Source organism: Stegostoma tigrinum, chromosome 18 (assembly GCF_030684315.1).
Source record: "Stegostoma tigrinum isolate sSteTig4 chromosome 18, sSteTig4.hap1, whole genome shotgun sequence".
Taxonomy (NCBI): domain Eukaryota; kingdom Metazoa; phylum Chordata; class Chondrichthyes; order Orectolobiformes; family Stegostomatidae; genus Stegostoma; species Stegostoma tigrinum.
The window spans coordinates 58,726,142-58,753,934 of NC_081371.1; the positions used below are offsets into that span (position 1 = coordinate 58,726,142).

General features: G+C 42.7%; 1 protein-coding gene and 1 non-coding gene across 3 annotated transcripts in view; both read right to left on the reverse strand.

The window, feature by feature from the left end:
• Nucleotides 1-27,793, reverse strand: part of tmem117 (transmembrane protein 117) — a 557,403-nt gene that overhangs the window by 527,148 nt on the left and 2,462 nt on the right. Inside the window, exon 1 of one of the 2 annotated variants that reach the window (XM_048548381.2) lies at nt 22,386-22,780. The exons of the other annotated variant lie outside the window; for it this stretch is intronic. Within the exon in view, the coding sequence (XP_048404338.1) occupies nt 22,386-22,428 (43 nt within the window). The 5' untranslated portion in view covers nt 22,429-22,780. Of the gene's footprint in view, nt 1-22,385; nt 22,781-27,793 lie in introns of those variants that run through there. 2 annotated transcript variants of the gene reach the window in all.
• Nucleotides 2,515-2,636, reverse strand: LOC125461170 (U6atac minor spliceosomal RNA). Its single transcript, XR_007249419.1, has one exon. It is a non-coding gene; the product is annotated as a U6atac minor spliceosomal RNA (small nuclear RNA).

Sequence of the window (27,793 nt, forward strand, 5' to 3'; positions counted from 1 at the left end):
CTGCCCTTTTCACCCTTATGGCCTCATCTGGTGTAACGGACATTTATTATGACAAGTTATCAACATTTCAAAATTAGAAATTATCATAATATAATTAACAAATTGCTCATGTTGTGACTCTGCTTCTTGGCTGACCTGCATTTTGTTATTAACTTATTTTGATTCCTTCCTGATCATATGACCTCTTTATTTGTTGTCCGATATATTCTTGACCCACTTTCCATCTTATCCTGTTATCACACATATACTTTTTAATTCTTGCTCCCTTTCTTATGTACAAGTTCACACTATTAATTTATATTTGCCACATATTTTAAGAAGCATCTTTTTAAAATTATTCACAATCCCTCTCTTTTTTCTAATCAATATTTCCTATAACTTATGAGTATTCTGCAGACATTTCCAGTTAGTCCTATTTATAAAGAATAATCAAAACATTGTATGGCAACCCCTGTCTTAGTCCTCACAAGATTTTTAACAATCATAGTGCAATTAAAAAATGTTCTCAAACTGGACGATCAATGAAAGGAAACTTCTTTGAAATATTGACGGACTTGTACATGTTTAGAAACTTGCCACTTAACGGGAATGTTTATTTCTGAAGAAAGGTCTAGGCCCGAAATGTAAGATTTACTGCTCCTCTGATGCTGCTTGGCCTGCTGTGTTCATCCACCTCCACACCTTGTTATCTGAATAGTGAGGGAACAGCCATTGGACTCAAAACATTACCTCTGTTTTTTTCTCAACAGTTACTGCTAGACCTGCTGAGCTTCTTTAGCACTTTCTGTTTTTGTTTCAGATCTGCAGCTCTTTATTTTATACAATCTGTCAGCAGCTCCTTAGAATTCATGGTTGGATATTTTAACTCCTGCACATATTTCAGTCACCACCAGAAGGCGCCAATGAGGCATATATCATTTGATGGCGAGCGGCAGATTTTAACATTGAGTTGCAACGTAGAAATAGTAAGAAATGCAGATGCTGAAGTTGCTAACCATTTTAACTCCCCCTTCCACTCCCTGGATGACATGTCCATCCTGGGCCTCCTCCAGTGCCACAATGACACCACCCGCAAACTGGAGGAGCAACATCTCATATTCCACCTCGGGAGCCTACAGCTTGATGGCCTAAACATGGAATTCCCCAGATTTAAATCATCCCATCCCTCACCTTGTCCCATGACCAACCCTCCTGACCTGACACAACCTGTCCATCTTCTCTCCCACCTATCCACCCAACCCATCCCACTGACCAATCCCCACCACTTCCTACCTGTACCCACCTATTACCAGAGATAATGGGAACTGCAGATGCTGGAGAATTCCAAGATAATAAAATGTGAGGCTGGATGAACACAGCAGGCCAAGCAGCATCTCAGGAGCACAAAAGCTGACGTTTCGGGCCTAGACCCTTCATGAAGGGTCTAGGCCCGAAACGTCAGCTTTTGTGCTCCTGAGATGCTGCTTGGCCTGCTGTGTTCATCCAGCCTCACATTTTATTATCTTGGAACCCACCTATTACCATCCCACTTTACCTTTCCTAGCCTCACACCTCCTCTCACCTCCCCCTTCCCCATTTCCGACCCAAAGTGGCAACTTCCAGGTCTTCTGATGGAAACATGGAAGATGGAAGCGAGATGAGGCTATTCAGCACTTTGAGCCTGCCCTCACCGTTCTTCACAGTTATGGCTAATTGGCTAAACCTGCTTTATCCCTACACATTGAACTTTTCAGATTTTTCAACGATGCAAAATATGCTCAACTATTCAAAAATATGCTTATGGATGTAGAAAATACACTGTCAGTCATGTTATTGTAAGTTTCAAGGTCACACAATTTAACAGTATTGCTGCAACACCATAAATAAAAATGATTGCTGGGATCAGATGTATCATTTTAAAAACTTCTATCAATAATACAATGAGTCATTGTTCATTTGGAACCTCTCCACATGACATGCTCAAAGAGCATTGAATGATGTTAAACTCCAAACTCTTTGCATGCCCTTCTAAAGATTCCACCCCAGTGCAGTAAATGCATATCGAAAGGATGGCAATTCATTGTTTAAATTAGTGATTTATTGAACTTTTGGAATGGTTTTCTCCTTCACAGATTACCGATGTTATCTGATTCATTCATTGATGTACTTCCCCAAATGCAGTCATGAAGTCATAGGCTGCACATCCCTGGACACCATGAACAATTTAGCAAGGCCAATCCACCCGAACCTGCACATCTTTGGACTGTGGAAAGAAACGAGAGCGCCCAGCAGAAACCCATGCAGATAGAAAGTGAACATACAACATAGAACATAGAACAATACAGTGCAGAACAGGCCCTTCGGCCCTCGATGTTGCGCCAACCTGTGAACTCTAAGCCCATCCCCCTACACTATCCCATCATTATCCATATGAATGTGCAAACTCCACACAGACAGTCACCTGAGGCTGAAGTTGAATCTGTCCCTGGTGCCGTGAGGCTGCAGTGCTAACCACTGAGCCACCGTGCCATTCCTAAATGTCATCAGATGCCACCAAGTAGCTGGCAATGCCATAACCATTTGTGTGGTGTAAAGCCACTAAGTCGTCTTCCATCCATAATAAGGGGCATGCTAACCTCTCTCCTTTCATACAACACACTTTGGGACATTGTGTGTAGGTGCTATATCCTGAGCTATTTCCCTGACAGTTTTTATCAGTGGTGATTGGTGTTGCCTTCCACTCCAAGGGGCAGAGCAAAGACTTTTGTCCGTGTCCAGTTCAAACCTGTCCTGTTGCTATTATTCCAAAACAACACATTAGCCAATTGAGCTCTGTTTCACCTTCCCATCTCCATTCTGCCTCACATCATCTGATGTTTTCACTTAAGTAGCGTCACTGCTCCCACATCCATGACATCATAACTTATAGAATGTGACAAAGTCCAACAATTCTCACTGAATTTGCCACATGGCAAAAATAAACTGGATTGGAAAGGAACCACTTGGTCCATTAAGCATATTCCTTCCAACAAATATCAATTCTATGATGGCTCCTCCATAAGGTGTAAGAGCAGAAATAGACCATTTGGCCCATCACCACTGCTCTACCATTCAATGAGAACATGACTGATCTGCTAATTCTCAATTTCACTTTCCTGAGTTTTCCCCAGAAACACAATTCCCTTCCTGATTAAAAATCTGATTGTCTCAGTACAATATACTTAATGACCTTTCTGTCACACCCCTCTGTTGTAAAGAATTCCACAGATTCACTACCCTCTGAGAGAAGTAATTTGTCCTCATCTCTGACTTAAATGTGTATCCCCTTATTTTGAGATTATGTCCTCAATGCCGAAAGCCTCCAGCAAGATGAAACAACCTTTCCAAATACACCCTGTCAATTTGCTAAGAGTTTTTGGTCATCTCTCATTCTTCAATATTCCAATGAATACAGGCCTAATATACTCAACATGTCCTTGAATAACAGTCCAGCCAAACCTAGGGTCAGCGTAGTGAACTTGCTCTGGATCATCTCCAATGCCACTATATCTTTCCTTAGATAAGGAATCCAAAAATGTTCACAATTGTCATGTGACTAGTGCTTTATATAGTTTTAGCAAACCCGATCTAGTATTCAATGCATTATTACACCAGAAGGATTAGGTAAAGATGTTAAATTAACAACTTAAATTTCTTCAATTAATCAACTGAAAACCTGACATTGCCCTCTGTGTAATTTGAACCGTAAATCTTAAATTCTCAGTCAGCCAGAGTTCCTTAATCATCTATGTCAAAATCATTTAGTATCACCTGCCCAACCAGATGTTTGAGCAAACACCATATAAGGGAGATAGTCAATAGAACATATAAAAAATTCAGTGAGATGAAATAGAAACCAAAATGTTGGAAATAATCATCAGATCCCAGGCAGCATCTGTGGAGAGAGAAAATGGAAGGATTAATTTTGTTTTTTTCTCGAAGTTTACTGCCTGATCTACTGATTATTTTGCACATTTAGTTTTCAGTGACACTGTATGTTGCTTTGAAATTAATTTTCTTAATGTTGGAATTTATGTCATTTCACTGCGGGGTAAGGGGTAGAAATCTCTAACTTGTTCACTCATGTACTACAAAAAGAATTTTGACACTGAAATCCATTGTGATATATTTTTGTACATTTTCAACATTATCTGTGATCCTGTTGCTACACCATACCCTGATTAGCATGTGCTAACGAGCCTCCTTCCCCGGCCAGGTCATTTTAACAGCATCTTGCTCGCATGATCACTTGTCTGTCCCAAGCATGCTGCAATGCTCCAATGAGTCACAGCGCAAACTGGAGGACCAACGTCTCATCTTCAAAATAGTTTACAACCTTCTGAGTTCAATTTTGAACCAAAACAGAAGTTGATGGAAAAGCTCAGCAGGTCTGGCAGCATCTGTGAAGGAAAACCAGAGTTAACGTTTTGGGTTGGGTGACCCTTCCTCACAACTGATGGTAGAATCAGAGAATCCTACAGCACAGAGACAGGCCCTTTGGCCCATACTGGTCCATGCTGACCAAAGTGTCCATCCACGCTGAGCCCATTTCCCTGCAATTGGCTCATATCCTTCTAAACCTGTACCATCTATGTATTTGCTCAAATGCCTTTTAAATGTTGTTAATGTACCCACCTCAACCACTTCCACTGGCAGCTCATTCCATATGCATACCGTCCTCTGTGTAAAAAAGTTGCCCCTCAGGTTCCCGTGTATTCTTTCTCCTCTTACCTTAAACTGATGGCCTCTAGTCCTCGATACCCCAACCCGGGAAAAAAAACTGAGTGCGTTCACCCTATCCATGCCTCTCATGATCTTATATACTTCTATAAGATCCCCCATTGGTCTCCTATGCTCTAAAGAAAAAGTCCTATCATGTCCCACCTCTCCCTATAACTCAGTCCCTTGAGTCCTGGCAACATCCTTGTAAATTTATTCTGCACTCTTTCCAGTTTAATAGCATCTTTCCTATAGCAATGTGATTCCACTTTCAGAGAACTGTGCACCTGAACACCAAGGTCCCTCTGTTCCACCCACACTCCTTAAGGCCCTACCATTCACCATGAAATTCTTACCTTGATTTGACTTTCTAAAATGCCACACCTCACACATATCTATATTAAACACTATTTGCTATTTCTCGGCCCACTTCCCCAGCCAAACAAGATTCTGCTGTAATTTCTGAATACCTTCCTCACTGTCCATGATACTGTCTATTTCAGTATCATACGCAAACTTACTAATCATGCCTCGTACATTCTCAGCCAAATCATCAATATAGATAACAAATAGAAATAGGCCCAGCACTGACCCCTGAGGCACGCCCCAAGTTTGACAAACATCTTTCACTATTACACTCTGCTTCCTACCATCAAGCCACTTGTCTATCCAATTTGCCAGCTCTCCCTGGATTTGATGTGATCTAACCTTCCAGAGCAGCCTACCATGTGGAACCTTATCAGAGGCCTTACTGAAATCCATGTAGACTACATCTGCTGCCCCGCCCTCATCAGCTTCCTGGTCACTTCATCAATTTGTGAGGCATGACCTCCCATGCACAAAACCATGCTGACTATTCCTAATCAAACCTGTCTTTCTAAATGCATGCATATCTTATCCCTCAGAATCTTCTCCAGTAACTAACCTACCACAGATGTTAAGCTTACTGGTCTATAATTCCCATGTTTTTCTTTACAGCCCTTCAGGAATAAGGGCACAACATTCATCACCCTCCAGTCTTCCGGGATCTCACCTGTGGCTAATGATGATGCAAATATATCAACCAGGCTCCCCGCAATTTCTTCTCTCGCCTCTTGCAGGGTTCTTGGATATATTTGGTCAGGACCAGGAGATTTATCCACCTTCATATATTCTAATTCTTCCAACATTTCCTGTACTGTGATATGGACTGTCCCTGAGATATTGCCACTGACTTCCCCAAGTCCCCAGGCCTTCATGTCTTTCTACACGGTAAACACAGAGGAGAAATATTCAGTGAGGAACTTGCCATCTCTTACGGTTCCACAGATACACATCCACTTTGGTCCTTGAGGGGTCCTGTTCTGTTTCTAGTTGTTCTTTTTCCTTTAACATATTTAAAGAATCTCTTTGGTTTCACCCTAATCTTTTCAGCCAAAGCTATCTCATGACCCCCTTTCGCCCTCCTGATTTCCTCCTTCCGTAACTCCTGTATCTCCTCTGTACCTCCAGGGATTCCCTTGATCCCAGTTGCCTGTTCCTGAGCCATGCCTCCTTTTTTCTGGTCAAAGCCTCAATATTTCTTGTCATCCAGGGTTCCCTAATCCTGCCAACCTTACCCTTCACCTTCACAGAAGCATAAAGATCGTGAACTCTAGCGAACTTAACTATTGCTAAAATGCTGCCCCCTCCCACTTCACCAGCTCTGATCATTAGCTTGCTGTCTCTTCATGGACACTGCTGTAATCTCCAGCAATTTTTGTTTTCAGTTCAGATTCCTGCATCTGTAGTTATTTGCAACCACCCATATCAGCCAGATGCCTAGTCATTGTCATGTAGACTGTGATTTCTGTGTACTTTTAATTTCATTTGTCTTAAGTTGGCTTTTTGGAGGGATAATACCACTACGCATAATCACTCTATTAGACTGATACTTTCGAATCAATCTGTTCAGTGACATTACTCCATACGTCTGGAGCAATCCTAGTGTCCTGCTGTTCATTGAATACTCCCTTGCCTTGCACTTTGAAAGAAGGATCATCATCTCATATTTATCGGGGTTAAATTCCACCTGTCACAGATCTGTCTCCCTGACCAATTTGTTCATATCTTCCTGCAACCAGCCTTCCTTCACCACCCTCTGAAGGAATGTGGACGTGAGGAATGTCAGATCAGCCCTGATCCTATTGAATGGTAGAACAGACAAGAGGCCGAGTAGCCTACTCCTGTTCCAATTTCTTATCATTATGTAGATTTGTCCATTTTAAAAAATCTGCCAAAACCGCCATGTCCCTGTTTCTTACATCTGCTCAAGAGCCTCACAGTGAGCTTCTCGAATGCTGCACTTGCATCCTTCTCCAAAGTAAAGACAAATGTGAGGAAGTAGTGGACAGATTATAGAGTTTTGAGCAATATAATCATAATAGTGTTAAATGTGGAAGACTACACAGTTGTGTAGTACTCCTTTTGTGTTTAAACTTTGAAGGCTATGCAACTGTGTAGTTTAGGATCTTTACAGTTTGAAATGACAAGCAAAGTGGCCTTAATGATTGTTGCAGCTGGTGCTACTTGCAATACTAAACACAACTAAAATGAAATAAATCAATGTTGCTCTCTGTACCTTGACACATCAGACAGGTGCATTTCACCACCTACAAGAATTCAAACAATTCAAACGTGCCAAGATTTTGTTTTAGCCCTCACTATTGATGCATTTTGGAAGGTCGAATTTGAAAGCTGAGTACAGGATTAAGGATAGGATTCTTGGCAGCGTGGAGGAACAGAGGGATCTTGGTGTGCAGATACATAGATCCCTTAAAATGGCCACCCAAGTGGACAGGGTTGTTAAGAAAGCATATGGTGTTTTGGCTTTCATTAACAGGGGGATTGAGTTTAAGAGTCGTGAGATTTTGTTGCAGCTCTATAAAACTTTGGTTAGACCGCACTTGGAATACTGCGTCCAGTTCTGGGCGCCCTATTATAGGAAAGATGTGGATGCTTTGGAGAGGGTTCAGAGGAGGTTTACCAGAATGCTGCCTGGACTGGAGGGCTTATCTTATGAAGAGAGGTTGACTGAGTTCGGTCTCTTTTCATTGGAGAAAAGGAGGAGGAGAGGGGACCTAATTGAGGTATACAAGATAATGAGAGGCATAGATAGAGTTGATAGCCAGAGACTATTTCCCAGGGCAGAAATGGCTAGCACGAGGGGTCATAGTTTTAAGCTGGTTGGTGGAAAGTATAGAGGGGATGTCAGAGGCAGGTTCTTTACGCAGAGAGTTGTGAGAGCATGGAATGCGTTGCCAGCAGCAGTTGTGGAAGCAAGGTCATTGCGGTCATTTAAGAGACTGCTGGACATGTATATGGTCACAGAAATTTGAGGGTGCATACATGAGGATCAATGGTCGGCACAACATTGTGGGCTGAAGGGCCTGTTCTGTGCTGTACTGTTCTATGTTCTATGTACTATTCTTTCATCTTGAAAGTTGCCTTGCTGCTGATCCCTTGGGTGATGTTACTAAGTTGCCTCTGATGTACATTTAAGTCGTCATTGGACAAGCATATGGACATACATGGAATAGTGTAGGTTAGATGGGCTTGAGATCGGTATGACATGTCGGCACAACATCGAAGGCTGAAGGGCCTGTGCTGTGCTGTAATGTTCTATGTTCTATGTTCTAAGAGTGACTTGGACCCTAGGCTTCCTGGAGTCCCTAATGTATTTTTATAAGATGTACCTAATAATGTTGTCATTTCTGGTTCCCTTATTTCACTGGATTACTCCTTTCACTGAAGAAAACAACTCCATTGAGAAATGTAATTGGTGTCACAATTAACAGATGGAAGGTAAATCCCAGATCCAGCCTGTGAGGATTACCCTGAGTATGAAATGGGAAACACAAGTCAACTGATTGCACGCTCTAACTAGGAGGTAGCAGATGGCAAAAGATTGAGAACTAAACACGTCAACACTATAGAGAACAAAGCAAGAAACCTTATACAGCAAACTTTTCACATTTGTCATCAGGGACTGAAATTTCAATTGCTGCTTTCGCTTAAAAATATTGTGTTAATGACTGGAGTCAAAACACTATGTAACTAGATGGTCTGCTGACATAATCACTCTATTAGACTTGTCAACTAAGAGAAGGGCACTGCAAGGGGAACTATGACTCAAGTTAAACATATCAATTATGAAGTAGGCTTCCCTTAAAAGCTCTGTTATTAATTTGATCATAGAATCTCGACAGTGTGGAAACAGTCCCTGTGGCCCAACAGGTCCACTCTGACACACAAAGCATCCCACCCAAACCCATCCCTCTATAAACCCACACATCCCTGAATACTGCGGGCAATTTCCCATGGCCAATTTACCTGCACGTCTTTGGACTGTGGGAGGAAACTGATGCAGACACGGGGAGAGCAAGCAAACTCCACGCAGACAGTCGCCCGAGTGTGGAATCAAACCCGGGTCTCTGGCTCTGTGAGGCAGCAGCGCTAACCACTGAGCCACCGCGCCAACCCTATTTGGTGCATTAAATGTGTTGAACTTTTCCCATTCTCACAGCTCCATTTGCTAAGGTAGAAAAGTTAAAGAACGGAATACACTGAATAGTGAGTAACTTTGTGGTTTATGGGATGAGTTTTTTTGGCCGAGTGCAAGTTGTGTTGATTTTTTTTGAAGAGTTTATTGTTATGGGGGTCAGTGATATTTCTCACTGTATCCCCATTTTGTCAACACTGATTACGGACCAACTTGCAACTCAGGTGATATCCACTGAAAGACCAACATCTCTTACACTATGTCTGAAAGCCTGTTATAGACTCAGAGAAGCAACATCAGTCCAGAGATGCCTTACATTTGTCCTGGAGGTCCTGCTGGATGGGGTGGTGCAGAGGTAGGACATCATCCTCCCCAGGTTCAGCAGTGGAGGCCCCAACACCAGCCTGGTCCAAGGTTACCACTCAGGTAAGGGCAATCCAAGATGCCTCGAGGAATGCCTAGCACTGTAGGAAGAAAATCAATCTTCTTCTCTACTCTAACAGCATCAATGCTGCCAGCTTCTCTCCAATACTTCATATTCGCTTTGCCAAAGTTCACATCACTCAGACCCCTGCAAGATTCCACTCTATGTAGCTATTGTAGTTATTATGTCTCAATTTAATAATTCCGAAAGGAATTTATATGTGTGAATGTATAACAGAGCTAGTTATTGTCAAGATGCTCCCAGGAGGGTATTTGTGAACTGATTACTTTGTGACATTGGAAAATCCAATGGCTTTTGACTGATGCAAACAAAATCATTCAGCTTGTGTAATGTTGGAGTTAAAAATTCATTTACTCACTCTTCAGCACAAATGACACCATCAACAAATTATTGCTCATGGTTACCAACTGGCTGGGTGATACAGTCCATCAGCCTATGTGAAAATAGCTAGGTATGAATTCTTATCACTATTACAATAAAGGCTTCATTACTTCACAAAATGATTTCATTATTTTAATACTGGCAACCAGCATTATCAATGTGAAAAATGTCCATCTATTATTAGAGTGTTTATGCATGTTAAATGCCAAAAGTAAAGTTGATTATGTTGGCTTTTTTTCTTTTGGGAAGTACCCTGAAAACAATGCGCTAAATTGAAACTAACAAAAAGTTAATTAAAAAAGTGATTGTATGGGATTAATATCCAACACATGAATGCAGCACACTAAATAAAGCTGGTAGTAAATTGATTTTCCAGCCTCATTTCTTTGTTATTAAAGAGTTACAGGCTCAAATAATTGAATCCCTACAGTGTGGAAACAGGCCCTTCAGCCCAACAAGTCCCCACTGACCCTTAAAGCATCACACCCTGGCCCATTCACCCCATAATCTACACATCCCTGAATACTGTAGGCAATTAACACAGCCAATCCACTTAGCATGCACAGCTTTGGGCTGTGGGAGGAAACTAGAGCACCTGGAGGGAATCTACACAGATTGGGGAGAATGTGCAAACTCCATACAGTTGCCTGAGGGTGGAATTGAACCTGGGTCGCTGGTGCTATGAAACAGCGGTGCTAACCACTGAGCCGTTGTGCCATCCCAAATCATGAGCCATATGTAACCCATACACACAGCTGGACAGCATGAAAACAGACCCTTCAGTCCAGCTCAGCAGGCCAAGCAGCATCTCAGGAGCCCAAAAGCTGATGTTTTGGGCCTAGACCCTTCATCAGAGAGGGGGAGTGGGAGAGGGTTCTGGAATAAATAGGGAGAGAGGGGGAGGCGGACCGAAGATGGAGAGAAAAGAAGATAGGTGGAGAGGAGACTGATAATGGGAAGTGTAGATGCTGGAGAATCCAAGATAACAAAGTGTGAAGCTGGATGAACACATCAGGCCAAGCAGCATCTCAGGAGCACAAAAAGGGTCTAGGCCCGAAATGTCAGCCTCTGATGAAGGGTCTAGGCCCGAAACATCAGCCCTCTGATGAAGAGTCTAGGCCCGAAACGTCAGCTTTTGTGCTCCTGAGATGCTGCTTGGCCTGCTGTGTTCATCCAGCTTCACACTTTGTTATCTTGGATTCTCCAGCATCTGCAGTTCCCATTATCTCTCTCTTCAGTCCAGCTCAGCTATCCTGACCAGATATCCTTAATAAATCTAGCCCCATTTGACAATATTTAGCCCATATCCCTCTAAATCCATCTTATTCATGTACATAACCAGATGCCTTTCAAATGCTGTAACTGTACCAGCCTCCACCACTTCCTCTGGCAGCTCATTCCATACACACACCATCCTCTATGAAAAAGTTGCCCCTTAGGTCCCTTTTAAATCTTTTCTCTCTGACCTTAAATCTATGCCTTTTAGTTTTGGACACCCCACCCTGGGGAAAAGATCTTGGCTGTTCACCCTATCCATGCCCCTCATGATTTTATATGTCTTCATAAGGTTACCCCTCGGTTTCCAGCATTCCAGGGAAAGTAGACCCAGCCTATAGCTCAAACCCTCCAACCCAGGCAACAACTGTGTAAAAACCAGAAGGACTGCGGATGCTGTAAATCAGGCACAAAACCAAAGTTGCTGGAAAAGCTCAGCAGATCTGGCAGCATCTGTGAAGGAGAAAACAGAGTTAATGTTTTGGGTCGGGTGACTCTTCCACAGGTGGCTGGGAAAATGTCAGTTTATATGAAACATTAACTCTGTTTTCCCCTTCACAGATGCTGCCAGATCTGCTGAGCTTTTCCAGCCACTTTGTTTTTGTTGTTGTTGTAAAATTCTTGTAAATCTTTTTTGAACCCTTTCAACTTTCACAACATCTTTCCAATACTGCATGCAGTATTCAAAAGTGGCCTAAGCACTTTCTCAGAAGATAGCAAATAAAAATCAGGGGTTGGGCAATAAATGTTGGCCCGGCTAGTGACACCTGCATTCCATGACTTGAATAAAAATAAGTTAATATAAATTAAAAGCCAAAAGAGCTGTAGATGCTGTAAATCAGACAAAAATAGAAATTGTTGGAAAAGCTCAGCTGGTCTGGCAACATCAGTGGACAGAAATCAGAGTTAAAGTTTCAGGTGACCCTTCCTCAGACCAGGATTCTGCAAGACCTGCTGAACTTTTCCAGAAATTTTTGTGTTTGTTTGGGAGACAGCAAGTTTCATCAGCAAGGAACGTAATGTAAATGCATTGTCTGTTTTTCCCAGTGCGTGTTAGCTCCTTATTGTTGGGCCCACAGTTTTAAGGGTGCCTACTTCAGCAGCCCACTGTTTGTTCTCATTTTAAGAGGAAAATATGTTAATAAGCAAGCAACCAAGATGTAGAACATGTGATTATCAGCCATTGTGTCATCTAACTTCAGCATGTAGTGTAGGGGAGTTACAGCTGTGCTTTCCTGGTAAATATAGTTGTTGAACGTTTTATTATAGTGATTCTGCCTGCTGAGCAATCCTATAATATATCTTCAAATACAAAGATCCTACGGTTAGTTTACCAGTGCTGGTGTGAGATTGGTAAATTTAAGAGACAACTGTGTGGAGCTAGAGGAACACAGCAGGCCAGGCAGCAATAGAGGAGCAGAAAAGTTGACATTTCCGGTTGGGATTGTTCTTCAGAAGTGGGGAAGGTGGAAGGGAGTTGGTAAATAAATAGAGGAGGGGTGGTGTCGGGGAAGGTAGACAGGATGGTGATAGATGAGTGCAGGTAGGGAGTAGTGGGGATTGGTCCGTGGGATCGGTGGGGCTGATACTGGGAAGGAAGCTGGACAGGTTGTGTAAGGTCAAGGAGGCGGGGATGAGAGGGATGGTTTGACATGGCATGAGGCAGGGGTGGGGAGATTTTAAAACTGGTGAATTCCAGATTTTAAAACTGTGGACATCACCCGCAAACTGGAGGAATAACATCTCATTTCTGAAGAAGGGTCCCAACCCGGAACATCAGCTTTCCTGCTCCTCTGATGCTGCCTGGCCTTGTGTTCCTCCAGCTCCACACTGTGTTGGCTCTGACTCCAGCACCGGGCAGTTCTTACCATCTCTGATCTCATATTCCATCTCGGGAGCCTACAGCCCAATGGCCAAAATATTGAATTCACTAGTTTTAAAATTCCCCCCACCCCTGCCCTCATCCCATGTCCAACCCTCCCACTCACCCCGCCTCCCTGACCTGACACAACCTGTCCATCTTCTCTCCCATGTATCCACATCCACATCCCACTGACCAATTCCCACCACTCTCCCTACCTGCATCCCACCTACCTTTCCCCCCCATCCCTCCTCTATTTCCCAGCTCCATCCCCCCTCCCCATTTCTGAAGAAAGGTCCTGACCCAAAATGTCAACATCCCTGCTCCTCTGAAGCTGCCGGGCCTCTGTGTTCCTCCAGCTCCTCACTTGTTGTCTCTCTCCAGCGTCTGCAGTTCTTGCTATCTCCCATTGGTAATTTTGTGTTGAGCAAACACTGAAACACAACACCCTCAGAGCACGAGACCACATCCTAATTGTCCGCTCTACTCTTGCTGTTGGATAGGATAGGGAGATGAGCCACCAGTACTGTAAGCTCAATCAAAGGGTCTCCAGCGACCTCCAGCTGGCAGCCTGACTGTGAGAGGTGGGTGCTCTGAGGCAGACAGACAAACAAGAATATGCTTCCATTCTGAGGCACCCTCAACTGCCTGGATTGAAGTTATAAATTAAAATCTATTAAGTAGGGATATTAGCTTGGAGGGGATAATCCTGCACAGATGGATATAGAGACAGCACTGTGACCTTTTATGGATAACAAGGTGTAGAGCTGGATGAACTCAACAGACCAAGCAGCATCAGAGGAGCAGGAAAGCTGACCTTTCGGGCCTAGACCCTTCATCCAGCTCTACACCTTGTTGTCTCGGATTCTCCAGCATCTGCAGTTCCTATTACCTCTGATATAATTTTAACCCCACTGTGATCTTTCATCTTCTTAGTATGCGGAATCAATGCTGAATGGAGCCTCTTTACCTGCTGACAGGAAACAGCCTCATTTAAGAAGTAACACCCACACACAGTGGTCACTCTGTCTTGGTAAAGGACTGGGACAACTACAGAATGATGTACAAGTGGCACTGCGATTGATCTAATTGGCAATTCACCTCCTTGAACTGAACAGCCACCCCAGCCTGGGAAATTCCCTAGAGGCTGGAATATATTGGCAAGGACCTTGTATCCATTTCCAAATTCACAGGCCTTAGACAATCCAGCAAATAACACAATCAGCAGAGCTGCAGTAGGTGGCTGCTGTGATCCCTAGATTTTACTTGGAGTTGGAAGATGCATTCCTGGCCCTCTGAGCTCAACCATAAGGTCAATAAAATAGTTCATACTTTCTTTGCTGGTGAGAATCCCCAGCACTCTCTGTGAAAGCTATTCGTGTAGCTGTCTTGCTTGCAATTTCAGTGAGAATAGCATTTTGCAAAATCAAACGAAAGAACTGTGGATGCTGTAAATCAGGAACAAAAACAAAGTTGCTGGAAAAGCTCAGTAGGTCTGGCAGCATCTGTGAAGGAAAAAACAGAGTTAAGTTTCGGGTCCAGTGACCCTTCCTCAGAACTGAGTTCTGTTTTTGCTCCCAGCATTTTGCAAAGATGGGGCGGGGAACTTCAAACAGGTGTTATTTGTTTATTGCTAATTTCAGACATATACTGAGGATGCTTGCAGACATCTCTTTACGAAGGTGGACGGCACACTCCCAAGGGCAGAATGAACATGCTTTATGTACATGTGCTGCGATTATTGAAACCTCTTTACTCATTCTACATCTATGACCTATATTATACACATGGATGCAGGGCTTGAGGGGAAAGCATCCAAGTTGCTGATGACACTAAATTGCATACGAAGGTAAGCAAGAGGTTGCAAAGGAAGTAGTCAGACTGGGTGAGTAGGCAAGAATGGCAGATGTGGTGATGTGTGAAAATATCCATTTTGGTAGGAAACATAAAGAGAAACAGAAAAAGCAGAGACAGAAGAAAATATTTGCATTCAAGGTACCTGTGTGTCCTGTGTGCACATGAATCACAAAACGTTACCATGCAGGTACAGCAAACAATCATGAAAACAAATAGTATGTTAGCTTTTTTAACAAAGGGATTGGAGTATAAGATGAAGTAATTCTTCTCGCAATTATGCAAGGCATTGGCGCCCACACCAATGAAATACTGTACATAGTTTGGTTTGCTGCCCAAATAAGGACATACTTGCCCTAGAAGGATGTCAATGAAATTCAATTGACTGATTTCAGGAATGGAACATATCGTCCTATGACCAGAGATTGAGTAGACTATTCAGTGTAGAATAATAAAAGATGATCTGATTGAAAAATACAATTTTTCAAAGTCTTTATAGGGTTCCCCTACTTGCCCTGAATTGCAATCTAGAACGTAGGGTGGTAGTTATGTTCAATGCAGCTCCACCAATACTCAAGAAGCTTAACATTATCCTGGGGAAAGCACAGAACACCACCAACTGCAAGTTCATTGCTAAGCCATTCACCGTCCTGTCTTGGAAATATGTTGCTGTTCCTTCAATTCCATTGAGTCAAAATCCTGAAGCTCCCTGCTGACGACATTATGGGTTTATCTAGAGCACACAGGATCCAGCAAATTAAAGAAGGCAGCTCATCACTACTTTCTCAAGGGCGACTAGAGATGGGGCAATAAATCCCTGACTAATTTTAAAAACAACGCTGAAAGAATTGTGAACCTATCCCAGAGAGCTGTGAATGCTAGTTGTTTTTATCCCCAAGGGAGAGGTACTTTGATTTTTAGGTGCTAAGGGAATTGAGAGAAATTGAGATTGTGCAGAAGAGTGGAATTGAGGTAGAAGATTATCTTATTGAATGACAGACAGCCTAACAGACCAAATGCCCATTGCCAGCTTCCAAACCTTATTGCTTTGGTAGCAGCCTCCTGGCAGCTAAAACACGGACAGATTGCTAACTTGGCCAAACAGCACAAGCTGTTGCGTACACTGGCCAAGTGAAACTCTAAAGTCATAAAACCCATGCATCCAGGCACAATGCAAACCCAGCAGCCAGGTGACATTAGCATAATATAAAAGCAACAGTTATTCTGGACAGATTTACCAACAATTTATTCACTAAACAAAGGAGAGCCCAGACAGATAGGCACCAGGTCCTGTTTCACAAAGAAACTAACAGTAGCATGTCATCTAAATGATTGAGATAACAAGGTGTGGAGCTGGATGAACACAGCAGGCCAAGCAGCATCAGAGGAGCAGGAAAGCTGACGTTTCGAGTTTGAACCCTTCTTCAGAAAATGAAGGAGTCCAGACCCAAAACGTCAGCTTTCCTTCTCCTCTGATGCTGCTTGGCCTGCTGTGTTCATCCACCTCCACACCTTGTTATCTCAGATTCTCCAGCATCGGCAGTTCCTACTACATTTATTACGTGTATCTTCCTAATTGGCCAGAACTGCAGAAAGTTGCTCAAAAACATCTAAAAGGTAGAAAAAGGAGGGTCACCGGCAGACTATTCTCTTGGAATCTCTTGAACACTCTCTTGGAATTGTCTGAGGCCTTCCAAGGAGACCAGCCTGGCAAGAGGCAGAGAACAGCTGACCATCCAGAGGGAGAGAGGAAGAAAGCAACTTCACAGAGCCAGAGACAGAGCCAGAGAGAAAGTGACTGTGCAAATCTACAAAGAGACTGGGGAAGTATTATAACTTAAAGGGGTCAAATAGGATTAGAGATAGTATGTTTAGCATTAAAGGGTATTGTAACTTTCTCCTTCATAAAGTTGGGACTGTTTTACATTACTGGCTTGTGCTTGTATTGATTTGACTGCTTCAGTATTGTGGGACACATGGGCAATTCATTCATGACATTGCGGTTGTGGTTGTCTAAATTGTTTTCAGGAGAGAAAGACAACACTTTACCTGTAGAAAAGGCATCGTGTAATCTAATTTCAAGGCAAGGAAGGGCACATTGGTACAACATCTGGTAGATTGGGTACTACAGTACTTTTTGGTCTCCACCAGAATGAATGAGTGCATTGGTGTGTGATTAAACCTGTACTTATCAATATTCATTCTGCTGTACTTCATTTACAGGAGAAAATAGATACTGGATTCAGGTTAATCAATATAGTGCTTATAGGAAACAGCAAACAAGCAAGGTGAAATCACTAAAACTTCCTACTTTTCATAACTGCTTTCCTCTTCACAAGGTACACTAGAATCCAGATATCATACAGCAAAGTTTATCATTACGAAGATTTTATTGAACAACAACTATTAGTGGCAATGGTAAGTATTGGGTAAGGCTGAGGAGCCTGACTCCAGCCAGGCAGTCACTGCCACATTGGCTGCAGAGAAAGGCAGTGGGATGAGAAGATGCAAGATTCGCTAGCCTTTGTTTTAGCTTTTCCACTTCTTGGCCAGTTGAACTTTTTGTTTCTGCTCATATCTCAGTTTGCTAGTTGTCAGTGTTAATAGCTAATTTGCTCATAACTTGATTGCAGGTTTCCTTAAAACAGATATGGATACCAAGGCAATCATGCCCAGTGAACAGTTCACCGCTGTACTTAAGTTCTTTGAGTATACTTCTTTCGTCTGTTCGATGAATGTGGTTGAGCTAGAACAGATGAGTTTCAGAATTTACTGTGTACTGAATTAGAAAGCTCCTGGATTTCTGAGTTGGTGACCTTGTCAAGAGATGCCATGGATACATCAGACACAGTTGAGATGGAAACTTTTTCTCTTGCCTAACCTGTTGCCCAGGTGTCATCATTGTAGAGGTGTGTGATGAAGACTTGTGTTTACCAGAGGTAGTTTGTTATTCTCAATCAGGTTGCTGTTATTCCAGATTCTCGCACTCAGCTTCAACATAACAACTTCTTTTTTGTGACTTCAGCATCAAGTGACAGATTGCTGATTGTGGAGCTTAGATATGTAAAGATATCAACTATCTCCATCACCATTCTTTCAGTAGTGACAGATGGAGGTTTAGCAACAAGCTGGATAAGTTAATTTGTCTTGCTGATGTGATAGAATTATAGAATCCCTACAGAGTGAAAGCAGACCCAGCAGTTTGAGTCCACGTCACCCTCTAAACAGCATCTATCCAGACCCACACACCCATGCCTGTAACACTGCATTTCTCATTCATGTAGCCTGCACATTCTTGGACACTATGAGCAATTTAGCACAGCCAATTTAGCTAATTTGCAAATCTTTGATTATGGGAGGAAACCAGTGCACCCAGAAGAAACACAAGAAGATACAGAGTGAATGTACAAATTCCACACAGTCCATTGCCCCAAGGGTGGAATCAAACCCGGGTACTGTGAGGCAGCAAAGCTAGCCACTAAGCTACAATGCAACCCATATGGTCAAATAAAAGTCATTACAGATGTGACATGTCCATTTTTGTTGCAAGTGTTTCTTCCTATGAAATGTTAGTGTGTTATTGTCAACATAGAGCAGCTATCAGTTAAGGACTTGGTGCACTTTTGTCCTAGAGTATAAGAGAGCAACTCTAAACAGCTTTCTGTCAATTCTGATATCTAATTAAACGCCATCTGTGGATGATCTAAAGGCACATGACAGCAGAACGGAGATATTCCCAAAGAGTATCAGCTCCAGAAGACCAAAGCTCTTTCACCCCATTGCAGATCTCAAAGTTCTAATCTTGCCTCTGTCATAGCTCGTCTTACTCATTACCGTTGTCATGGTAAGAGGAGATTACATTGACAACTCTGGCAGGCAGTCAATTTTCTCCAGCAGCTTAAGTAGACCATGCCTGCATTTATGGACAGGTATATTGTGGAGATTGATGAAGGCAATATATGAAAGTAAAGTCACCACAATCTCCGAGGATATTAGGGCTTCTGTCTCATTACAAAGAGATGTCTGGTGGTGAATTTAACCTGAGGGGCACCATGTCTCGGGCAGGGACAAAGTTGAGAATGCAGGATCTTCATGGTAATCTCAGCTGGTGCAGTAATTAGAGTTATAGATCCTATAGTGCAGATAAAGGTCATTCAGCCCATCGGGTCTGCACCAACTGTCCATAGAGCATCCCACCCTATTCCCGTGATCCGCATTTACCATGGCTAATCTACCTAACCTGCACATCTTTGAACTGTGGGAGGAAACCAGAGCACCTGGTGGAAACCCACACAGACGTGGGGAGAATGCGCAAACTCCACACAGACAGTTATCCAAGGCTGGAATCAACCAGTGTCCCTGGCGCTGTTGTTAATGTCACTCATCATCCCAAACCAGCCATTTGGATAATCGACCCCCTATGCAAGAATTTGTGATCTTCTTTGTCTTAGCATTTCTTGTTTCTGAGAACATCATATCAATTGTAATTCTTCCAGTCTTATACCAACCTGGAGTTCAAGGAAGATCTGTTCAACCAGGATCTGCAATAAAATTAGGGTGGTTTGGGGAAATACTTTAATCTCAATGCTCAGCAGGATATGGTTGAAATCACTGTTGCTTTTGTTCTTGTTCTTACCACAATCTTTCTGTCGTATATATCCTGGGCTGCCACACCCAACCTCAAGCAGAGATAGCAAACTTTATGCTATCATTTACTCCTTACCTCCTCCCTCCACCCTACATTCTGCATTTAAACAAACATTTTCCTAGCTACCATCAGTTCTGTAAAAGGTTCACTTGACCTGAAATGTTAGCTCTGATTTCTCTCCACAGATACTGCCAGCAATTCCTGTTTTTATTCATTGAGGATGGTAGATTTCCTTTCCTGAAGGACATTAGTGAGCCATATGGGTTTCACAGTCATCAGTTGGTTCTTCATTCCAGATTTTTTAAATTGAATTTGAATTCTTACATCTGTCGTGGTGGGATTCGAACCCAGGTCCCCAGAACATTAGCTGGGTTTTTGGATTAGTTATCTAGCAATAATACTACTAGACCATCAACTCCTCTTATTTAAGGGGAGATATTATTTTATTGCAGGCAGTTCAAAGAAGGGGTACTAAGACGACCCTGATATGGAGGGATTGTCTTATGAACAAAGGTTAAACAGGTTAAGACTCTACTCATTAGAGTTTAAAAGAATGAGAGGTGATCTCATTGGAACACATAGGATTCTTAAGGGGCTTGACAGGGTGAAAAAAAGAGAGAATATTTCTCATGGGAGAGTCTAGGGTCAGAAGGCATAGTCTCAGAATTAAGGGGTAACAGTTTAAGGCTGGCATGAAGGGAATTTCTTCTCTCAGAAGTCTTTGGAACTCCTTACCTCAGAGAGCTGTGAGGGTAGAGTCCTTGTGTATGTTTAAGGCTAAAATGGATAGATTCTTGATCAGTTGTGGAATCAAGGATAATGGGGGAAAGGCAGAAAAGTGGATGTGAGGAATGTTAGCAATGATCTTATTGAATGGCAGAGCACGTTTAAGGGGCCAAATGGCCATCTCCTGCCCCTATTTATATGATCTTACTTATAGTTAGTCATGGCTCCCACCTTTGTTTTCAAAAGAACCCCACACATGTCCCTAGTTTCCTTTATGCTGAAGGATATGTTGAATATTCTGGCAAGGTTATCTTCAATATTCATTGGAACACCATCTCGCAGTCTGTTGGACTTAGAAGGATAACTTTAAAATCAAGTGGGGAAAAAGAATCTAATTTCCACAACAGTGATAATGGGAACTGCAGATGCTGGAGAATCCAAGATAATAAAATATGAGGCTGGATGAACACAGCAGACCCAGCAGCTCTCTGATGAAGGGTCTAGGCCTGAAACATCAGCTTTTGTGCTCCTGAGATGCTGCTGGGCCTGCTGTGTTCATCCAGCTTCACACTTTATTATCTCTAATTTCCACAACATTTGCTTTTCTTCATATTTGCCTTAACCCCTCACACATTGACCTCTACCTTCATCTCACCTCAGCTGGTATCTAGCTATTAACCATTGTGGTTTTGCATTAACAAAGCTCCTTTTTGAACAACAACTCAATGTACAATGTGCAGTCCAGCACTGGTTTGATAAGGTGCAAGCTGCCACAATTGTACATTGAGCCCTTTTGTCTATTATGTGATCACAAAAAGCCATGTCATCACAAAAAGCCATTATGCAATATGCAGTGAAAGAATCCTCTGTGAAAGCAAATGTAAATTCTTCTCAAGCATCAAAAGCAATGCTTATTGATGTTTTCTTTTTCAAAGTATTAAAAAAGTCGCTATAGTCTTACCAGACCATAAGGCTGCTCTCTTCGTGGAGAAATGTGGTGGTTTACGTATAACTTTCAATTTAAAAACCAATCAGTTGCAATCTGCATAAGAATTGGACCTACTGTGATAACTCATGTATAGAAGTTTCCATAAATGGTTGCTTTTCCCCCAGTGGCATGACTTTGTAGGGTAATTAATATTTACTTTTTTTTTATTCATCCACGGGATGGGGGGTGTCTCTAGCTAGGGCAGCATTTATTGCCCATCCCTAATTGCCCAGAGGGCAGTTTAAGAGTCAACCACATTGCTGTGCGCTTGGAGTCACATGTAGGCCAGACCAAGTAAGGAGGGCAGTTTCCTTCCCTAAAAGACATTAGTGAGCCAGATGGGTTTTCCCCCAACAATTGGCAATGGATTCAGGGTCAACGTTAGACTCTTCATTCCAGATTTTTATTGAACTTAAATTCCACCATCTACTGTGGCAGAATTCAAGCCCAGGCCCTCAGAAGATTATCTGGGTCTCCAGATTAACAGTTCAGCAATAACACCATTAGGCCATCACCTCCCCATACCAAATAATCAGTCCCATAAATATCCTGGACAATTTCCTTTTCTTATGTAATTATAACCTGGTATCTTTTATGGTTTGCTTTTTAATAGATTGGCAATATTGTTCTATAGTTATATCTAGGAACAATCTAAGATAGGTTCAGTTCCCCATATATTTCTTATGTCTCTCAAAAGAATTGCGCACTGTATTACGTGTTATTGTCCACGCAGGTTGTACATTGCTACCATGTACAATTATAAATTACTACATAAAATAGAATATAGCAAGGGAATCTGTTAGTACTGCTTTGTGATAGCCTGATCCAGTAATAATATTAGGGCCTAATTTATTTTAAATCAAACATACATCTAAATCAAGTTATTTTGGCAAATGTATTTTTGTTTTAATTAAGGTTTAAGCCACTGGTTTTGATGGCCTGTGTGCTTACCTTGCATGTTGAAATTCCTGCATTTTCTGCTGTCCTGATTCATGTTCTGGCCTTTTTACAAAGCTTTCCTTTTTCTCTTCTGATGTCTGTGTTGTGGGCTGTATCAGACTGGTGCATTTGTAGCAGTCAGAGTGTGGTCATGCAGCTTTCCTGCCATTGGCCTCTTGATTCATCCAGGAATTTGTTGGATAAAAGCACAATTTTAGGGCTGAGTCATTTGTTTTAATCAAGCACTCAGCCCTCACTGGTCCTTCCATTTTCCACAAATTTGACATTTAGATTATATTTCAAGAGCTATTTTTCACTCAAACAGTTGAATATTTGGTAGGATTATAAAGCCACATTGTATATCGTCAGTTTAAATTGTTATTTATAGAAATTCCCCAAGCATATGAGGGATATGTTATTTCTGTACAGCACGAGTAAGCATCTTTGCAAAAGGAGGGGCAGCTGCTCTTTTAGCTAATCGGTTAAAGCTGTATTGTCACAATGTAATTATTTTTGAATTTACAGCACTTGCTAGTATAATTCTGTGCAGTTCTAGAAAAATACTTTAAATACCTTTGTCTCTAATAAGGCCTTTTGTATCTCTTTACATTGTGCAAAGATTTATTGATGCTATCATGCAAAGAAAAAATTGCCTCAAAACTGCAGGGCATGAACAGCATAAAAGGAAACCATTCAAGCTCTCATGACAGTGTGTCTCTAAAAGATCTATTCAACTGAATCTGCTAGTGCTATCTTTCCTGGCAATCTGTGCATTAAACCAACAAGATTTGACCTCGTCCTTATCAATCTGCGAGCTGCAAATGCATCTGTCCATAACAGTATTGGTAAGAGTATCCACTGGCCAGTCTTTGCAGAGGCAAAGTTCCTCCTTCACATTGAAAATACCCTCCAACATGTCACGTGGCTCCATCACTATGCGAAATGGGACAGATTCAAAACAAATCTAGCAACTCAAAGCTGGGCCTCCATGAAGTGCTGTGGGCCATCAACAGCAGCAGAATTGTACACCAACACAATCTATAACCTCATGTCGTGGCATATTCCTCAGTCAACCATTACCATTAAGGCAGGGGATTGACCCTGGTATAACGGAGAGCATGACAGGGGCAGAATCAGGCAACCCTCCAAATGAGGAGTCAAGCTGGTGAAGGTACTTGTGTGCTGAGCAGCAATGATAAACAAACTAAGTGATCCCACAACCAACAGTTCAGATCTAAACTCTGCAGCCCTGCCACATCCAATTGTGAATGGCTGTAGACAATTGAACAACTCTCTGAAAGAGGAGGCTGCACAAATATCCCCATCCTCAAAGATGGAACAGCCCAGCATATCAATGCAAAGGATAATGCTGAAGTATTCACAGCAGTCTTCAGCCAGAAGTGCCAAGTGGGTGATCCATTTCAGTCTCCTCCAGTGGTCCTCCATCAGTCTTTGGCCCATTTGATTCACTCCACATTATATCAAGACTTTTCCCCACGGCAGGATTGACTGCCACGAGGGGTCATAGTTTTAAGGTGTTAGGAGGAAGGTATAGAGACGTCAGAGGGAGGTTCTTCACCCAGAGAGTTGTGAGCGCATGGAATAGTTTACCAGTGGTAGTCGTGGAAGCGGAGTCATTAGTGACATTTAAGCGACTGCTGGACATGCACATGGATAGCAGTGAATTGAGGGGAATGTAGGTTAGGTTATTTTATTTTTGGATTAGGATTATTCCACGGCACAACATCGTGGGCCGAAGGGCCTGTACTGTGCTGTACTTTTCTATGTTCTATGTTCTAAATGGTTGGAGGTACTGTTCTGTCGAGATTCCAGCAATTGTACTGAAGACTAATGCTCCAGAACTTGCCACTCCTTAGCCTAGCTGTTCTAATACAGTTACAACACTGGTATGTACTTAACAAATATGGAAAATTATCCAGATATGTCCTGTACACATGAAGCACGACAATTCCAACTTGGATTGCAGGTGGCAGAAGTGATGAAGAATGATACATTGAATCCTGAGGTTAATGGGGTGATATGTGAGGACAAAGGGGATTCTGTCTTTGTTTTTGTTGCGGGAGGGGGTGTGGGGCAGAGGTGCAGGAAACCAAGAAATGTGGCCAAGGACATTTTCAACCACTGAACTGGGGGAGTTGCGGTCCCTGAAATACAAGGACATCTCGGATGTTCAGGAGTAGAATGTCCCATCTTGACAGCAGACACGGCACAGGCAGACGAATTGAGGGCAGTGGGTTGCATTCTTGCAGGAAGGTGGATGAGAGGTGTAGTCTAGGTTACAGTGGGAGTCGGTGGGCTTGAATTAGATATCAGTTTCGAGGCTGTCACCAGAGATGAAGACAGAGAGGTCCAGGAAGGAGAGAGAGATACCAGAGATGGTCCAGATGAAACTTGAGGTTGGGGTGAAAAGTGTTAGTAAAGTTGATGTTGAAAACTTACCAGTGCCTGCCACCAAACACAGGCCTCTTCCACTCCCCAAGTCCTTAACCCTACCCAATACCTCCTCCACAATGTACCTGACATCATTGACCATGTGGTCACCATCACATCACCTGCTGAATCACGAATCTTGTCACATCCACCAACAACTTTCACATCACGTCTGGTGCCACAAACCATGCCTCTGCTGCCACCACCCCACTGTGGACAGCGCCACTTCCGTCGCCGAGACCAAGAGCACTGCCAACATCAAGGATGGCGCGCCGATGCTGCTCCCACCACCAACATCAAGGACAACGTCACTTCTGCAGCCGACACCCCACCCACCGCCAGCATCGCCCCTAAATCCACCCCCACAGCCACCAGATCTACATCCAGTCCTCGCCCTAAGCCATGTTGGGTCTTCACCATCCCCCAAGACCTCCCCCTCGCTGAGGACAAATGGTTAGTCCTCAGTAAAGGACTCACCCTCATTCCCCTCTGCCCATACATCAATGAATACGGCTCATGCTTGGATATCAACAGTTTTTCCACTGCAGCAGGTGCTACTCCTGCCCCTACGCTTCCTCCCACACTTCCATTCAAGGCCTAAAGAAAACCTTTCATATCTGACAGGGGTTCACCTGTAATTTGCCAACTTGTTTTACTGTATCTGCTGCTCCCGATGTGACCTCCGCTACATTGGTGAGACCAAGTGTAGATTCGGAGATCATTTTGTAGAGCTTCTGTGCTCTGCAAACGACAAACAACACCTTCCAGTCCTCAACCATTTTAACTCCCCCGCCTCACCTCCTAGGTGACATGTCCATCCTGGGCCTCCTCCAGTGCAACAATGACACCATCAGCAAACACTGCCTCAGGACCCTACAGCCCAATGGCCTAAACATGGGATTCACCAGATTTAAAATCTCCCCACGCCCAGCCTCATCCCATGTCCAACCCTCCTGCTCATCCCCACCTCCTTGACCTGATAGAACCTGTCCGTCTTCTCTCCCACCTATCCATCCCATCCATCCCAACGACCAATCCCCACCACTCCATCCCTGCACTCACCTATCACCATGCCACCTAGCTTCCCCTGCCCTACCCCTCCTCTATCTATTTATTTCAGAGCTCTCTTCCCCCTCCCCCGTTTCTGAAGAAGGGTCTCGTCAGAGTCTTCTAGATTTGGTACTGTTGTAATCCCAGATGATGTTACTACTGGATAAGTCAGATCCCAGAATGAAATCTGGCTTGATAGACCATATTTTGTTTTTCTTTCATTTAATGTGGCATTCTTTGACTGAATTATAAGCACACCGGGCCACAGTTTTAGTTTTGACAATAAACTATAGTTTATTATGCAAAAGAAAAATTAAACAAACCAAGCTATCTACATATGATAGTATGAACGGTTCAAAACATACTTACTTACAAGATTATGTGTGGCTTAGAAAGTGTGGAAGCTGGGAGGTTGTTTCCATTAGGTGGGGAGACTAGGACCCGTGGACACAGCCTTAGAATTAGAGGGGGTAAATTTAAAACGGAAATGAGGAGACATTTCTTCAGCAGAGAGTGGTGGGCTTGTGGAATTCATTGCCACGGAGTGCAGTGGAGGCCGGGACGTTGGATGCCTTCAAGGCAGAGATCGACAAATTCTTGATCTCAGACGGAATCAAGGGCTACGGGGAGAGTGCAGGGAAGTGGAGTTGAAATGCCCATCAGCCATGATTTAAATGGCGGAATGGACTTGATGGGCCGAATGGCCTTACTTCCACTCCTATGGCTTATGGTCTTATACTGCAGAACAAAATCTCATCTACCTCCCAATACAATCACTTTACTGTTCAGCAAAATCCAGAAAAAATTTCCTTCCCTTTCAAATCTTTCTGTCTGAATTAACAGTTTCTTCTCAGTTTGGGTCCCATGAGTTGTGAAGATTTTCTCCTTTGACTCACACGACTGAGATTTTAGACTTCCTCAGCTTTGAATAATGGGTATGGAGTTCTAACCACACAACTGTTCTGCAAGTTTTCACAAATTAAAAACCTCACACTGGGGTAAATTGTTCCCTGAGCTGGTTTGTTTAAATCATTTTTCAAGGAGAATCTAGTCTTTCTTCGAACTTCAGTCAGGTTTCTTTAAAACTGAATTCAGCTTTTGCATTAGTTTAATGTTTTCATTTCTCCCTTCTGTTGTAAACTCCTACAGGCTGATTTATGGATGGCAAGTTTGGCGATTGAGTCAACTGTGACTGGATTCACTGGAGTTTAGAAGGCTGAGAAAGGATTACATTGAAATGTTTAAGGTTTTGTCTAGTTGGGCAGAATGCATGCAGAGTAATGGCCAAGATGTCAAGAAGAAAGGAGGAGTCACTTCTTAGATATGAAGTAGACCATTTAGAACTGAGATAAGGAGAAAGTTCTTAACACAGAGTGTGGTGAACCTGTGAAATGCTCTATCACTGATCAAGTCACAGAATATATTTAAGAAATAAATAATTTTCTGTCCACTTAAGGTATCAAGGAGTATGGGGTGAGATGAGAAATATGGCATTGAGAAAGAGATTTAGCCATGATTATATTGAATGGTGGAGCAGGCTCAATGGGCAAATTGGTCTAATTGCTCTTGTTCTATGCATTTCTATGGTTCAATGATCTTTTCACACACACCCACATGTCATCCAATAAAGAGCTGCTGCCTTTGGCATTTCTATTGATCTTGGTAGATTTGGCGGGGACCTCAGAGGGTGCAAAGTCATTTCACCCGTGTGGGTTTGTTTTTGTGAATTACTTCAGGCTAAAGCATGATGAGAGCACCACACATGTGTCTGAGCAGCTATCAGAGGTTGTCACAGCCTGAAACCCTAAGAGTGTGGGAAACAAGACAATATACTATTGGAGATAGCAGGAACTGCAGATGCTGTAAAATCTGAGGTAACAAGGTGCAGAGGTGGATGAACACAGCAGGCCAAGTAGCAT